This window comes from Paraphaeosphaeria sporulosa, assembly GCF_001642045.1.
Source record: "Paraphaeosphaeria sporulosa strain AP3s5-JAC2a unplaced genomic scaffold CC84scaffold_16, whole genome shotgun sequence".
Taxonomy (NCBI): domain Eukaryota; kingdom Fungi; phylum Ascomycota; class Dothideomycetes; order Pleosporales; family Didymosphaeriaceae; genus Paraphaeosphaeria; species Paraphaeosphaeria sporulosa.
In genome coordinates, this window is record NW_017253375.1 from 175,249 (window position 1) to 191,161 (window position 15,913).

The 15,913-nt window shown below is 56.0% G+C and overlaps 5 protein-coding genes across 5 annotated transcripts; 2 read left to right on the forward strand and 3 right to left on the reverse strand.

Moving 5' to 3' along the window:
• The first annotated feature begins 570 nt into the window (after window positions 1-570).
• Window positions 571-2,407, forward strand: CC84DRAFT_410131 (uncharacterized protein). The gene has a single exon (XM_018186097.1). The coding sequence runs from the start codon at window positions 704-706 to the stop codon at window positions 2,033-2,035; it is 1,332 nt and encodes a 443-aa protein (XP_018029303.1). The 5' UTR covers window positions 571-703; the 3' UTR covers window positions 2,036-2,407.
• Window positions 2,408-2,778: 371 nt separating this feature from the next.
• Window positions 2,779-4,883, forward strand: CC84DRAFT_1223244 (uncharacterized protein; the record flags this gene model as incomplete). The annotated part of the gene is made up of 4 exons (XM_018183475.1): window positions 2,779-2,827; window positions 2,877-3,147; window positions 3,195-4,214; window positions 4,265-4,883. The coding sequence occupies 4 exons, from the start codon at window positions 2,779-2,781 to the stop codon at window positions 4,881-4,883; spliced, it is 1,959 nt and encodes a 652-aa protein (XP_018029304.1).
• Window positions 4,884-7,235: 2,352 nt separating this feature from the next.
• Window positions 7,236-9,494, reverse strand: CC84DRAFT_410120 (putative P450 monooxygenase). The gene is made up of 3 exons (XM_018186096.1): window positions 8,923-9,494; window positions 8,441-8,830; window positions 7,236-8,334 (listed from the first exon to the last, which is right to left on the reverse strand). Exons 1-3 carry the CDS (start codon window positions 9,213-9,215, stop codon window positions 7,506-7,508), a joined length of 1,512 nt encoding a protein of 503 aa, XP_018029305.1. The 5' UTR covers window positions 9,216-9,494; the 3' UTR covers window positions 7,236-7,505.
• A 579-nt stretch (window positions 9,495-10,073) lies between these two features.
• On the reverse strand, window positions 10,074-13,444 carry CC84DRAFT_410118 (aspartyl-tRNA synthetase-like protein). Its single transcript, XM_018186095.1, has one exon. It carries the CDS (start codon window positions 13,259-13,261, stop codon window positions 10,136-10,138), a length of 3,126 nt encoding a protein of 1,041 aa, XP_018029306.1. The 5' UTR covers window positions 13,262-13,444; the 3' UTR covers window positions 10,074-10,135.
• Window positions 13,445-13,906: 462 nt separating this feature from the next.
• CC84DRAFT_1169676 (uncharacterized protein) lies at window positions 13,907-15,841 on the reverse strand. The gene is made up of 5 exons (XM_018179721.1): window positions 15,614-15,841; window positions 15,418-15,563; window positions 15,245-15,372; window positions 14,564-15,196; window positions 13,907-14,516 (listed from the first exon to the last, which is right to left on the reverse strand). The coding sequence occupies exons 1-5, from the start codon at window positions 15,821-15,823 to the stop codon at window positions 14,362-14,364; spliced, it is 1,272 nt and encodes a 423-aa protein (XP_018029307.1). The 5' UTR covers window positions 15,824-15,841; the 3' UTR covers window positions 13,907-14,361.
• Window positions 15,842-15,913: the final 72 nt, after the last annotated feature.

Sequence of the window (15,913 nt, forward strand, 5' to 3'; positions counted from 1 at the left end):
GTGGACGTTGATCGCGAAACCATCAAAACGCGCCACATCCGTAGCAGTGGACCATTGGCTAGTAACCCGCTGCACCTGTCGCCAGCTGTCTCCACATTGCCTCATTCGTAGCGCCAGCATTTGCAATTCCTGAAATGAAGGACCGAGAGTCACCATGGTCAACCGACGAGACACCGGCTTTCCTGATATAGAACAAATGTGTGTTTATGAAAGCGCGCTGGCACGCACTCCTCTGAAAACTAGCAATGTTCTCGTCCAGTAGGTCAAAGTCTCGGTGCTGCTCCTCTTCACGGATAGCACAGTGTAAACAGCTCTTGTCCAAGTATTGTACATAGCATGCGGTCACTTCTCAAGTTCTTTTACGAAGGTCTCTATGGGCGCATACTGCAAAACCAAATGTCACAATGCATCCCAGTCCCCCAGTTCCAGATGCTCTTAGGCCACGGATTTATGCAGCAGCGCCTTTTGTCATGTGATCCCGCGATTTCCAGCTTAATGGTTTAAGTTTAGCCCACGAAGGCGCGCTAGCTGCTTCCGCATCGCACGCCCCACGCGGGTGTTTTGTTGTCACTCACCAACATTGGAACGAAGAATTATTGCCGTTCCACAAGTCACGGTTTAGGCGGTACCTGTTCATTCTTTCGTCTCCTTCCCGTACAAATTGCTTGTCATCCGTGGTGTCTGTTCGGGCACCGCCGCCAGCATGCAGACATGCCCTGTACCAGACATCGACCGGGCGTTGTCCCCGTATATAGCGACGCGCGAAGAAACATTGCAGGTGCGCAGGACGCTGTCTAAATATCTGACTGCTTCTCTTCGGCCTGTGAATTCAACGACCCAAAATCAGCACCTCGATCACGAGAGCCCACACAGCCTTGGAGCAGTCGGCACAAATCCTCCAGGACTCAAAGGCGCCCGAGGTGAATACCTAGAAGCGATAAGAAGTAACAAATCAGCCCGAGCAAAACTTGAAAGACTCCAAGCTTCCTTGGAAGACCTGCAGCAGCGCCATATTGTCGAGGCTCCTATGAATGACTCAAGTCAAGAAAACGACATGGTCCAGGGCTACATAGCCCTGCTTCGACAACGACGACGATTTGCAGAAATGGAGCTCGTGCAATCGTCGCTTGAGAAGTTACTCAACGTCAATCCGATCGAGGGACTAAAAGATCCGCGCGACCGCGTCAAAGACTCGCTAGGTGAACAGCCCAATCTTCCTGCGGAACGTTTGGAATCACTGGCAAACAGTGAGACCTGTGCCTCGTCTATTCTGAAGCTAAAGAATGAGGTTCTGGAGGCAAGGTCGAGCATGGACCGTGCGAAGGCTGCGCGAAGTGAAGTGCGCAGCACATCGCGGGATGCGCCGTCCCTGGCGGTGCAGGTATATGCACTCAGTTGTGCTCGGGAAGAGATCCAAGACTGGATACAAGTCGAACTGTCCAAGATGGATGAAGAATCTGGTTTCGTTGAAGATGCTTCGCCGGTCAAGCGGCCAGTTGCCTTACCCCACACCCAAGACCTCGCTTCATCGGAGTCTCAAATCCGAGACTGCTACAACCGATATACAGCTTCCCGCGCAGACGCCGTTGAGGGTCTTCATTCACTCCAGCAGCCTTTAGCTACACGCCCAGAAAATCCTGATGGTCCTGATCACGATCGCAACATTGCCATTCAAAAAGCTTCCAGCGGGCATCCCAAGCTTCTCACTGCTAGTCTGCTTCCTCATCTATCGCACCTTGCTCGCTCTCATACCAATGAGCGTCTCATGCTGTTAGAAACCGTTTATCTGCAGAACCAGATGTCATCTGCAGATGAGACGATAAGCGACTCATTGGCAAGACTCGCTGATGAAAGCCATCTCTTACCATCCGGGTCGCGAGCGATCGAGCCTTGGGGTACGGTGGTCAACGAGCTCGAGGCACGCAACTTGGAGTCCACACAAGAATGCTTGGAGAGCAGCCGTGCGAACATCAACAACATCACTACTATCGTAGATCTCTGTTCTCTTCACAGCAAAGTCCTGGACTCCAAATAGCCTTCCTGCGGACGTCATCCTGCTGTCTATACCACGCATGCTATGGTCCATCCCCGGATTCCTCATCAAGGCATGCATGCGTACAGTGTTTGAATATATTGTTGTCCACTTCTTCCCATGGAAAGAACGACGTCGCCCAGGTCAAGACCCGTCGGGCGATCAAGATCACAGTCTTGGCGCCACGCGCACGGCTTGCTCTCCACATCTGCCGCGGTGGTCCCCACGTTTCTCTGTACCTAGCCGATGTTGAATGACATAGCAGGTGCTGAACTTGGCGTTCCATTCTAAATCCGGACCAGTTGCGGGTTTGGTCTATCAAAAAATATACGAGCATGGGCATGGTTCGTCAAATTAGCCTTTTACACACCCTTGGGCAACGCCGAAGCGACCCAATCGCCAGACCCTTCCGATTGCCACGACCGGCATGAAACATACCCACGAGAGTAACCTGGGCACGCTGTTGTGTAATGGCTGTAATTGGATTTGCCGGTATATAATGTAATATCGTCCGCGGGGATTGGCCAGTCGTCTGCGTTTTTACAAGGCTCCTCCACATTCTTCTTCATTAAATCCACATCACAAGATATGGGGCCATCTGGACATGCCACATGGGTCGTAGCGGCCCGCAGTGGTTCCACGCGTTATGAGTCGCCACTGCATGCGACATTCGCAGGCATAAAGACTTGAGGTCCCCGTGTCGACAAGCTCGGATGGACTGACGGCTTTCCTCCATTGCCACCAAAATGCCTTCCTACAAGCTTTTCGGCAGTGCCATTGCACTTGCCAGCTACGGTGAGCAAGATCTTTCTTTGTGCCTTGGCTTTGTTGACATTACTGGTAGTGATCGCGCAAGGTGAGGTCTCGTCTAAAGTTGTCTGCGATGCGGAAACCAAGATCTGTTATTCGTCGTACTCGAACGCAGCGTCCGGATTGACCTTTGGGGTTGCTCTCCCGAAAACCGTTACCGATCCCTATGATGCCATTATCAAAATCACCGCCCCGGTCAACCATACGTGGGCCGGTTTTGCCTGGGGTGGCCAGATGGTGTGGAATCCGCTTACTGTTGCCTGGCCAAACGGGAACTCCGGCGTTGCATCAGCACGCTTTGCCTAGTACGCGGAACCATTCAGTTACAATGTCTTCTTCTGACAAAGACTAGCTCCATCAGTTTGCCCCAAGGTTATGACGGTGCCGAGCATACTCTGTTGAAGGGTACCACCAAGAACAGCACACACTGGACAATCAATGCGCTTTGCAAAGGTTGCACTGGCTGGCAAGATGTCGACGAGAATCGATATGTTCTGAATGCTACGGGAACTACCCAGTTTGCGTGGGCATTCGGCACCTCTGCCGTGGAGAACCCTGCCCGGAACGACTCTGCGTTCAATGTACATGCCGATGTTGGGCACTGGACCCATGATCTGAATGCCGCTCGCATTGACAACTTTGATCAGTTGGTGAAGAGCAATCTGTTACTGACAACACCTACAGCTAGCGCCACCGTCATTCCTCCTGCGAACACCGTTACTTCCAGTGTCAGGTCAACCGGCACCACCAATGCTGGTGCAGCCATCCCCGCTTCGTGCTCCGGTGCTGGCACCCCTTCGTACCCTGGTACTCTAGCTAGTGGGTGGAAGGCCACTAAGGTCGCTGGAGGGTTGACGCTTCCTCGTAGCATCAAGTTTGATGACAAGGGAAACATGCTGGTGGTACAGGCTGGGAAGGGTATCTCATACCACGTTGTGGGTACTGACGGATGCATCACTTCTACCAAAATGCTGGTCTCGTTAAACAGTCTAAACCACGGCATTGCTCTGAGTGCCGACGGTAAGACCTTGTACGCCAGCTCCATGACGCAGGCCTTCTCGTGGCCTTATGATTCCGCCGCTGCAACGGTAGGCACGCGCTCTACTGTCATCACTGGCATGGTCAATGGTGGCTCGCACTTGACCCGCACGCTCGAAATCGCACCGCACGCGCCCAATCTTCTAATCGTATCTCATGGTTCGAACTCGAACATCGATACCGCCACTTCCAACCCGTCCACCGGACGCGCCATCATCAAGGTCTTCGACCTCAGCAAACTCCCCAGCGGAGGATATAACTACGTCTCTGGAGGCTACACCGCCGGTTACGGCCAGCGCAACGAAGTCGGCATCTGCTGGGATGTGAACAACCAGTAAGACTCCCTCAAACTTAGGACACCTCACGCATACTAATAAATCACAGGCTATGGGGCGTTGAAAACAGCGGCGACCAATTCACCCGCAATGGCAAAGACGTGCACAACAACAACCCGGGCGAGAAAATCCACTTCATGGGCGATGTGACCAAGCCCAACAACAATTGGTATGGCTACCCTTCATGCTTCACCGTCTGGCAGCCCTCCGATTTCACCGACAAGCAATTCAAAGTCGGCGACTGGTTCGTGCAGACCCCCTCCACCTCCATGAACGACGACACCTGCGAGCAGAAAGCCACCAAGCCCGCACTGACCCTGTTCCCGCATTCCGCGCCCATTGACTGCAAGTTCAACGCCGACAACTCCAAGATGTTTATCACGTATCACGGGAGCTGGAACCGCAGCCCTACCACGGGGTTCAAGCTTGTCGCGGTGGACTTTAAGAAGGATGCGAATGGCACGGTTGTCCCCGTGGAGCCGCTGACGAGTAACTCCGCCGCGAAGGATATTTTTGCCAATCCGGACGTTACGCGGTGTGCGGGCAATGGGCCGAGTGCAAGTTCCGGTTGCTTTAGGCCGGCGGGGCTAGCGTTTGATAAGAGTGGGAGGCTGTACATGACGAGTGATGTGAGCAATGGGGAGCTTTGGGTGTTGGGACAGGCATAGGCGGGTATGGCAGTATAAGAAAGAGGGGTTGTATGTACATAGGGTGATGTGAGGGAAAGCTGCTGACACTCTCTTTTGCTGTTGAATTCAACCGTTACCCTCATTCCTTGTTTCGCAGGACAGAGCTCCTGCGCGTAAGAGCCACTCGAAGTTGATTTCAGACTCCACCCAAAGGCATAAGGCATCACCGCACACATGCCACGACCAAACAAGGAAAGAGCCAGTGTCCACCCACTGGCCCAAGCACGTGATAGCGCGTTCCTGCCTTTGACAACGCGTCGACTTAAACACTTTCACTCTCTCGCGTCCCTCTCCACTTCAACAGACCAGTTCCACGCCGCGTAGAGACACAAACACCACCCGCGATGGCCGACTCTTGCGCGGGCTCGACAAACACAACGCCCGCTGTGTCCGTCACACATGGCCTTGACTGCAAGCTGCACGAGTCACCATTATCGACGCAATGCAATGCTACGACCGCAAACTCCCTTGCCGTCGTGCCCCTGATCGCTCACGCTACTTTCCCGACGTTCTTCCTGTATGTAAACAGCACAAGGATACACAGATCCAGGCTGGTCATTGTCAGGCCATCGCCGAGTGCGGCCGACGGTGTGACCGTCTCGCGATTTCTCATCCGCCTTTCAACTTGTGTGGCAAACTCGCGAATGGAACCGACACATTGCCCTGCCATCTCTTAAAGCTTCCCGCTGAGCTACGGGTCTTGATCTGGCGATACACGCTACCAGAGTCCATATCTCCCTATTCACGATGGCATCCAAAGCGAAGGGATCAGGTTCAGCAGAACATGTTCTCGCTTCTGCGAGTGAATCGACAAATTAGCAGAGAGGCGTTGTCAGTTGTTTACGGACAGGTACCGTTCGAAGTGGCGATCGAAGGCGACCACATCCATATCTGCGGCAGGGTCTCTAATACCACGCCCACGCCATACTCGAAAACCCTGGGACATTCGTTGTTCGACCTCGACATATCCGGCATAGGCTTGTTGCCAGTTCTGGGCCGGATCCGCAACTTCATCATTACAATGGAGTTGGGAGGTACTCCTCGAAGTATCCATCTTAGCATACCGGTGGGCAGGCAAGCTATTACGCCCGAGGACTACTATGTCTTCCACACTCGCGATAAGCTGAAGAAACTTGCCGATGCAATTCATCGGGAACATCTTGCGCACACGGATGAAGAGGGGGTGAGCAACTCGGTTCGAGGCCTGGATCTACGATTACGATTCGATGAATTTCATGCTTGGCATTTTGATGAGGCACTGTCTATGGTGATCATGGCTGCAGAGTCCAAGAAGGAGCTGCAAAAGATCGAAGAGTTCGCCACTTTCCTACAAAATCAGGACTTGACTACCTTCGGATTCGACTACCTGACCATGGGCGACCCTTCTAATACCCCCTTCCACAACATTGCTCGGGTCATTCACCTAGCCCGGGTAGCTAGTGATCAGTTTGACCTCTACAGCCTTGCCAAGATCCGAGATGTTCTCCTTGAGCGTTGGGCCGATCATCAAAAGAAGCAGCAACAGGAATCTAAGCGTGTGGCTAGCTCGTTGCTGAACCTTTTCGAGGGTGCCAAGCCGACAGAAGCTTTTCTTGCACATGAATCGAAGTTGACTGCCGTGGTGCAGGACTCGCCGGAGGTACGTTTCGACTGTGAATGGCCGGAGCTTGACGTACGTCACTTCTTCACCAAGAGGATCTCCTCCATTCCCGAAGACGGTACAACGTGCACAGAAGACCGCGAGTACCGCTACTTCTACAAGAATGGGAAATTTCGCGGAGCAGCCCTGAAGACTCCATTCTTTGTAAGACACACCTCTTCCATAAAACGGGCAACTTTCTAACAGTCCTAGGTTCGAACGAACCGCACCGGTGCGAATATGTAAGCCAATCACCAACTCCATTCCTCTGCATTGCATGTCCTCGAGCAGACACCACAGCAATGCTGCGCCCAGGCGCTTCCAGACCCACGCCTGGCTTTTCCGCCATTCCGTGCGACATGCCTTCGACTCATCAAAAGGTCTATACAACAAACTTCGTCCTTGACTGTCTCCAGCTATGAGATATATCTTCCAAAAGCAAGCTTCTAGAGACAAACTTCCAGAGGCTATCTCCGTGTTTATGTTTTCCAATGGCTTGGCGCTTGCTATCACCCAGCATTTTCAACTTTGCCCCTTGAAGACTACAACGTCTCAAACACCGTCCTTTGAACCGCTGGTTTGCACACCGGCGAGGATGAAATCGGTACAGTGTAGGTCTACATTGGGTTCAAGGCATCAATGTTTCAATTCCTCAGTGCACACAGCACTAGCATGTATACAGCCACATTTCTCCAATGAAACTCTCCCAGAAAATGTGATCCATCGCCGTGACTGTTCAGACATAACTGCAGTGGTAGGAGACGGACTGTACGGCTTTACCACTTTAATTTTGCATTTAGCACATGAATCGCGCACACACCCAGCAGTAACACAGAAGCCCGAAATCCTGATCCATAATGCGTCACCACGACAGAGCCCACGCAACGCCAGCCCATGCAACCATCTCATGAAGCCCCTTCTGCACTTTTCCCTTTTCAGTATCCGCCCACGCGGTCTACCACCTATACCGTCCTCTTCCTCATTCCCACCTCCAACCCAAGCGGCTTCCTCAGAAACCCCTCCCGCGTCTCCATGCCGCTCTGCCGCAGCTCAAACTCATACCGCCGAAATACGGTCCCCACAATCAGCGCCAGTTCCATCTCGGCGACGTTGCGCCCCACGCACGCGCGGGGGCCGTAACTAAACGGGATAAACGCGTTCTTCTGCTGCTCGGTAAGGCCGTTGCCGAGCCAGCGCTCGGGGCGGAAGGCGCTGGCGTCGGGGCCCCAGATGTGCGTGGAGTGGTGGATGGTGTATGCGGGGACGGAGAGCACGGTGCCCTGGGGGAAGTGCGTGGCGGCGATCTCGACGCCGGGGCCGGGGGGGACCACACGGGGCAGGCCGAGGGAGGAGGTGGAGTGGATGCGCATTGTTTCCTTGATGACGGCGTCGAGGTAGGGCAGGTCTTTGACCTGGGCATAGGTGGGGACTTGGTCTGCGTCGAGGATCGCCTGGTCCAGCTCCTCTTGCAGTTTCGTGATCACGGAAGGATTGGAGAGACAGTGGAACAGCAGCGCGCAGGACGTGTTGGACGTCGTGTCGGACCCGGCGATGAGCTGGGTCAGAGCCTCGGCGGTGAGTTCCTCGCGGCCGAGCGGGTTGCCCGACTCGTCGCGGCCTTCCATCAGCCGTGCGAGGAGGTCGACGCGGTCCGACGGGTTCTGCAGGCGCTCGTTGACCCGCGCGATGGCGATGCCGGCGAGGTTCTCGACAGCCGCGATGCCCTGCGTGAAGAAGGGGTCTGGGAGGTACTTGGCGTAGGGCTTGAGGGCGGGGAAGCAGCCGAGCGTTCTGGTCTCCGTGTTAGAGTCGGCATCATGCATGGGAGGATGTAGGCGGGTTGGAGGAGTAAGTAACACGGGCTGGGATTCTGAACGGTGTAGGAGGTTCAACGTACCCAGACACTTCCCCCCTCCGGTTCAGCACCTCAATCGCAGGCGCGTACGTCGGCTTCGCATCCGCGCTCTTCCTCACTTCCGCGACGTCGGCGCCCTTCTCGAGCATCCCGAACGGCGCGCCAAAAGCCAGATCCCCAATGACATCGAACGCGAGGTAGTTAAACCAGTTGAGCGCATCCATCTGGTGGTATCCACCCTTCTCGGCGTCGGCACGGCGGTCCCATTGTCGCTGCAGCTCCTCAAGATTGTGGTGGATGTACTGCTCGAACTGGCCGACGGATTTGGCGGAGAAGGTGTGGGAGACGGTTTTGCGCTTGCGCGTGTGCTCGGCGCGGTCGCGCGTGTTGAAGAGGCCGCGGCGGATCGAGACGAAGGCATCGTAGTAGTCGCTGTCCATATGCCATTAGCTTTACATTCCTTGCACTTCTTCATGTGCTCCTTCTTCGATACACCTCCGGAAGGGGGAAGGAAGCTTCCTCACCTCTTCAAAAACCCATTCCCATGCCCATATATCACTGGGATCGCCTCCGCATCCGCAACACTAACATGGTTCGGCGCAATCCTCACCAACGTCCCGTACTTCTCGTGCGCCGCGTGCACAGCTTCGTACCGCCGGCCGCGCCTTGCCTGGTACAGCAGCCAGAGGTTCGAGAACTTCGCGACGAGCGGGCCGGGGATGGACTGAATGGACCAGTTGCGCAGGTATGGCAGGAGGTAGTAGAGGACGGGGAGCAGCAGGAACGTGTACGGCGTGAGGAGGTGAGCGAGGAACATTGCGGTGGTTTCTCAGCCGGGCACAAGGAGACCAAGAGCAGACAAGAGGGCAGAGCCAGAAGCAGCAAACGCTCAGTATCCCACAGCACCACACCTCCTGCGCGCTGCCGCGTCTTTATACATCCACCGTCATCTCTCTGCGCCTGCGCGGCGTCAGCCAAGCTCCCGCTCTCCCATCACGCTCGCGCAAGCAGCCCATCCAGTAACCGCCATCTCGCTCGTCAGCACCCACTCCTCTCCGTCTAACCCACTGCCTACTCACCACCCCTTCCCCGATCCTGCCTAGCCCGCGCTCCCACGATTCCCGATCTCTCCCTCCGACGTCCCAATTGCGGGGTTCTGGGCCCCGAACTTCCCCCGCGCTTGCGTCTGGAGGTGGCTTGCGGTCGGAACAGGGATCCTGGACTAGCGTGCTTCGTAGGGCTGCGTGCCTCGCGCCGAGTTACTTCCGCCAGGGACCACATATAAGTGCTTCGGCATCGAAGGACGGTTTTTGAGGTTGTATGGTGGTCAGTACCAGAGCCCAAAGATCGGGCCGTTGTGCGTGGGTGTAGATGGCATGGGGCGGTCTGCTCGGCCGAGGTTCACGGAAGCATGGAACGGAGACTGCAGCGCTGTGAACAGGTCACATGAATGTACTTTAGGTATCCGGCCTGCTGTCAGACTAAAAAAAAACATTAATAACATCACTGACCGACAGCGACATACCAATCTGCAATGCAACAATGATATTGGGCATAAGCAACTACAAGCAATCGAAGCCACAAATGAAAAAAGAGCCGCTCCGCCCCCGTGAGAAGAGCCGAAAACCCCCCTCGAGCGCGCCTTCAACATGGTATCAGGTATCATACGAGCCACGCCTTCCTCCTCCTCCACCCTTCTTCCTCTTCCCCCTTCCCCCTCCGTCTATCTCCACCCATCTAATCATCGTCCTCGAAGAAGTTCAAGATGGCCTTGATTGCCAGCGGGCCCAGCCCGTGCGGCGGGTAGCAAATATAACTCGGGTCATCAGTCGCACCCAGCTTCTCGCGGAACTCAGTCTTGTTGGTGAGCTTGAGCTCGGTGGCGATGGCCTGGTATGCGCGGGACAACACCTTGACGCGGGTGCCCTTAACGTTGTGGCCGGGCGTGAACTTGCTGCTCGCGCCGCCGCCAAAGGTGATGGTGGTCGCGCCGGCGTTGGCTACGACCTTCATCGCGTGGAGCACGACGTGCTCGATAGAGCCCGAGGGTGCGTTCGGAAAGTCGAGCGAATACTTGACCTGCCAGCCGTGGTCGGGGCTCAGCTGTGCCATGACGACGAGGGCGGCGATGGTGCCATCGGGCGTCATGGCGATGTGGTACTGTCGGTGCTCCTCGTCCTGCCAGGGGTGGATGTTGGTGAGATGCACCTGGCGGCCCTTCCTACCCTTGAGCCAGTCTTCCACGCGAGCGTCGACCTTCTTCTTCATTTCCTCGGGCACTGGGGTGCCAATGGTGAAGTCGGTGATTTTGACGCCTTCCTTCTCGGCGTGGCGGACCTTGCGCTGTACATCGGAGTCGTGCAATGCAGGGTTGTGGGCAGGGTCGACACGCTGCTCCGCAACAACGGAGAAGGTCCTCCAGTTAAACTTGGAGGCGAGCACCTCTTCAACATCCCGGCCAACCAGCAGCCAAAGCGGCTTCAGGTTGCGCTCTTTCTTGATATACTTGAGGTATCCAGTCATAGTCTTCAAGTACTGGCTTGGGTGGCAAAGAGGGTCACCAACAGTGATCGCAAAGCCATCCTGGGGCACGAAGCCCACGGCAGCGCCTGTGTAATCGTCTCGCCAGATCTCTGTGCGAGGCTCCAGCCACGAGGTGTTTGTGGCATCTCCGTAATTGGCGATGAGCTTGGTGATGGGCTGGAAGTCAATCCCTGCAGCTGCTCGGTCTTGGCCTTCCCACGGCGGGTGCATTGTGCTGGATTCTGGATGACGAAGCTGCTTGATGATGGCCTTCTCGGGCAAGCTCTTGGGGTCGCGAGGGAACAGCGAAGCATGTCGGATGTTGCCAAGGTTCAAGAGCAGCATGAGAATACGCTCCAAACCGATACCGCCACCTCCATGGGGTGGAGCACCCCATTGGAAGCCCTGGATGTACTCCTCCATAGTCTGAGGGTCGACCTTCAGTCGGTGCATCTTGTCAAGGAGCAGGTCTGAGTCATGGATACGCTGGCCACCACTCAGAATCTCCTGTCCACGCAGGAAGATGTCGAAGGAGTTGGTGAGCTTGGGGTCGTTCGGGTCCGGCATCGCGTAGAATGGTCTTGCGTTAGTAGGGAACTTGTCAAGGATGTAGTAGTCAGTGCCCAGCTTCTCCTTGATGACACGGCCGAGCTGAACCTCATCACGCGTACCCATGTCTTCGTTCTCGTCCAGGGGGTTGCCGTCCTCATCCCTATAGCCGGAGTCGTTGAGCATGCGAATGCCCTCGGCGAAGGGAATGATGGGAGTTTCGTCTAACCAGACGAGGTCCTCGTGGGGGAAATGCCTCTTGACCACCTCAATCTCAGGACGGTAGCGCTCGTAAATACCCTTGAAGATGTTCTTGAATGTACGATCTAGAACACGAAGTACTTCATGGTAGTGCTCATCGATGGACATTTCCAAATCAAGACCAGTGTACTCGGTCAAGTGGCGGTATGTGTTACTGTTCTCTGCTCGGAACACAGCGCCGATTTCGTAAACCCTGCCAAAGTCGGCGGAGATACACATCTGCTTAGCCAGCTGGGGACTCTGGGCGAGGAAAGCGCCGCGGCCAAAGTACTCAACCTTGAACACGCTGGCACCGGATTCGGTCGCACCACCCTGAAGTTTGGGGGTGTGGATCTCGATGAAGCCTTCGGAGTCTAGTTGAGAGCGGAAGAGGTTGCAAATGCCGGACTGGATGCGGAAGATGCCCTGGGATGCTGTTGTCCGCAGATCGATGACACGGTTGCTCAGGCGCGTTCGGTCGTTGATCCTCACGCGGCTCTGGCCTTCCTTGTGGTCAGCACGTGCGAGCTCCTCCTCGACCTCGGCTTGTGTGACCTCAGCTTCGTAGACGTTGAAAGGAAGGTGCTCAGTGACAGCAGCCTCGACATGGAGGTCGTGCACAGCGACTTCAATGTCATGAATGTTAGCGCCGGTGACCTCTCCCTGCTTGTTGTTCGGCGCCTGCAAAACACCCTTGACCAGCACAATGCTCTCGGCCTCGAGATGCTCAGCCCAGTAGAGCATGTACTTGGAGATGTCCGCATGCTCAACCAAGAGACCCTGAATGGTCGCAAGCTGCTGCCGGAAGACAAAGAAGACGAACTTGGCGCTCATCTTGCGGATGTGGTGAATTCGGGCGCGGAAGACAACCTCCTTGCCAACATCGGCAGCCGAGAAGTCCTTGATGCTCATGCGCGACTCGTGCTTCCATCCTGCAGCGTAGCTGTTGGGCGGGATCATGCCGTACTTGGCCTTCTGCTGGGGGGTGAGCTCAGCGTCGGCTTGGGCCTCGAGTTCCTTCTTCCTGTGCTCAATCTCCTTCTCCTTCTGCAGGATCTCCTGGCGGCGTTCCTCCTGCTGTGCCTGCTTCTCGTGCTTCCGCAGTTGGTTCTTGGACATGGGCTCGCCCTCGCGGTTGAGGGGAGTGTCACCATCGCTGGACGAGTCGCCGCCAATGTGCAGCTTCTCCTTGACTGCGCGGATGGGCGAGTGGGTGACGCCGGAGCCAGAGCGCTCATGCCGGGAGCCAAAGGTTCGGCTGCGGCTGGGGCTGTCGGTACGGCGGTGGAAGATGCCGCTGTCGTTCTTCGAGTGCTTGTCTAAGCTGGTCCTGCTGTCGGCGGGCGAGAGCGGCTGCGAGGCGGCGGGGCTGTCGAGGCCCCGCTTGAACTCGCCGCTGGGTCGGTGTGCGAAGACGCCGGATGCTCGGGGTGACGCGGTGCCACCGTTGGCGGCGCGGGGTGATTTGATGCCGCTGGCGCTCTCATCGTCGGAGGCGGGGTTGCTGTGGCTGCCCGTCTTGAGCTTTCCGAGCACTTTCTTGAGAGACATGGTGGGTGAGATGGGCCGTTCAGGCTGCTCCCCGGAAGAGGTCGGAATTAGGTTCGCTCAGCTGCCTTGACTGGAGCTGGCGGTACGCAATTGCGGCCGTGGTGGGGCAGGAAGCGGCCTCGCGCGGGGGCGAAGATTAAGAGAAGCTGGTGGCGGGCTGGTGTGGGAGAAGTCTCTTTGAGCAATGCGGCCCGGGACGTATGTATACTAAACAACGTTGGGCGCGTCTGCAGTGGCTTGATTTCACGCGGGCCACACGGCTCAGGCTGATGACGAAAGCCTTGCCTGTCGCGTGCTGGCCTGGCTGGAATCGATCAGGAATGCGTCTCTGGCAAGCTAGCGGGGAATTGCGGTTACGTCAGGGCGATGTCAGGCGAAAAGAAGTCCAAACGCGCTCTCAGAGGATGTGTATCGTGCGCTGAGAGCGAACAAGGACAACAAAGCAATGCCAGCGCAGCTCCAGCGTCCAGCCGCGGGAGCAGACCCTTTTTGCTGATGGGCTTGCCCTCCGCACGCGGCGGCGCGCATTTACAAGCGGGCGCTATTGCGGTTACAAAGAGGTGCTCTGCTTACACACCGGCCGAATCCGGTTCGAGCCATCGCGATCTCGTGCACGCCGGCCACCTCGGTCTGCGAAACGGTACCGAAGCTCCCTGAAGCTTTCCAAGCCGACCGTCCGCCCATGCGCGCACCCCACATCGCGCCCGCCTTAAGCCGCTTGTGCTCGCTGTTGCGCACATGGGAAAGCCTCTGACTGAGCACATGCAGATGTCGGCGGCTGTCGACTAGGGCGTTTTCGCCCGCTTTCCCATGTGCCGGCAATCTGATAACGCCCGCACCCTGACATGTGCCACATGTTTACCGGCACGCGTTCCGCTACGAGCCATGGCACGGGAATACCAACTCGCCAACAGGAAATACATGACATTGACTGGTCGTGCTCCAAACCTTCGTCTTAGCACTGCAACTTAATATAGCTCCGACTGTTCTGGAGCCCCTCGAATGCCCCAGCACACACACCCTGAGACAGCGCCTGGCTCACCGTCGTCATTCTCACTGCTGTGCCTGCTTCGCTCCCCAGAGATCTACGCATGGTCATCTTACTGCAATTCAGGATATGCATACGCGACGTCATCCTCGCTGGTCTCGAACCCTCCCCACCGCTCGAACTCATCGGCCACTTGCACTGCGGCTTTGAGGTAGAACTGCTTGTCGTCGCCCCAGGTTTCTGACGCGACCTTGATCGATCGGAGTGCTGCTACCGTTAGTTCTCGCCCAGCCAGACCGTACTTGGCCTCTTACATTTTACGAAATGAGCGTCCATAGAATGGGAAGAGTGAAGTGCCTTGTCCAGGACAAACTTCCAGTCCCTGCCTTGCAGCTCGTAGTCGTTGATCCGGTCGACCTTGATTTCCGGCCGGGTCTGCGCAATGTACACTGCCAGCGTGAATAGCCACCATTGCCGGACGAGGCTGATGTGAAACTTGGCTGGGATGCATGGGAGGAGTAGTCGCACAGCGTGAGAAGACGTCAGCAGGTGGACAAAGAAGAAGTCGAACCTGGAATCTTCCGCCGGATCAGTGCCAGCAAGTATTGCGACGGCCACCTGTTGTGACTCTTCGAATTGCGTCCTTGGATCTGAAAGCTCCCAGGCGTTGAAGTATTCCAGAAAGACATCCTCCCGCTCTCCTAGCACCTTGCTTATGTCTCCACTGCGCTTCTTATAGAGCCCGTCGAATCTCTTGTCCTTCCTGACTTTGTCGAGAATATCGAGTAGGGATGTCGCATGGATAGGGCTCGGTCGTGCATACTTTGGATCGTCGATGTACTTGTGGAGAGATCCATAGAAGCATGCGCCTAGGGCCAGCGCTTCAATCGCGACGGTTCGTGAGTTGAGCTCGTAGGCGTATCCAAGATGGATGAGCGGGTGTGCAACTGGGGCCTTGTTAGTCCGGCACTGAGAGTCGATGCGCTCATACTTACGTCCTGAGACCAAGCCATTGATCAACGGCTGCTTGCCCTCGAACATGAACTCTCTCAGAAGCGCCTTCCAGTCGTACCGCTTTGCTACCAATTGGTCTTCGAAGAAGTCCACAAATGCCCGCTGGTACCTACAAACAGTCAGCACCGTCCAGCCGCAATGGTACTCTCCATACTCCCGCTTCCCCAAGAAGTCCCTCCAGTCATCCTTTGATATCTCGCCTGGCGAGTCATGCCATGGCTCCAGCTCCTCCGACTCCTTCTCGTAGATGTCGTTCAGATGTTCATGTGTTGCGCCCAAGATGTATGCCGAACCCAGAATCTGAGATGCAAGCTTAGCTAACAGCCAAAGTCGCCTTCGATTACGCTCACGTGTGGTGCGTGGTTGTGAAATCGTAAGTTGTGGTAGATGATCGAATGATTTGCGTGGTTCGCCTTGAGCAGATGCTTCAACGTTCGCGGCCGCTTTTCCGCAGCGGTTTCAACATCGTGCGTCTCCACGGGGGCTATGTCGATGGAAGTGTGTTCGGGGCTACTCGAGGCCAGGAACGAAGGTAGTTTGAACGACGGAAGGCTGAACATCGTGAGCAATGGTGTGATGTTGAAAGATTGCACCGAGCTGCGGGGAATCCGGAGCTATGATGCTGTGCACAGACCGTCGGTCAAAGCGTA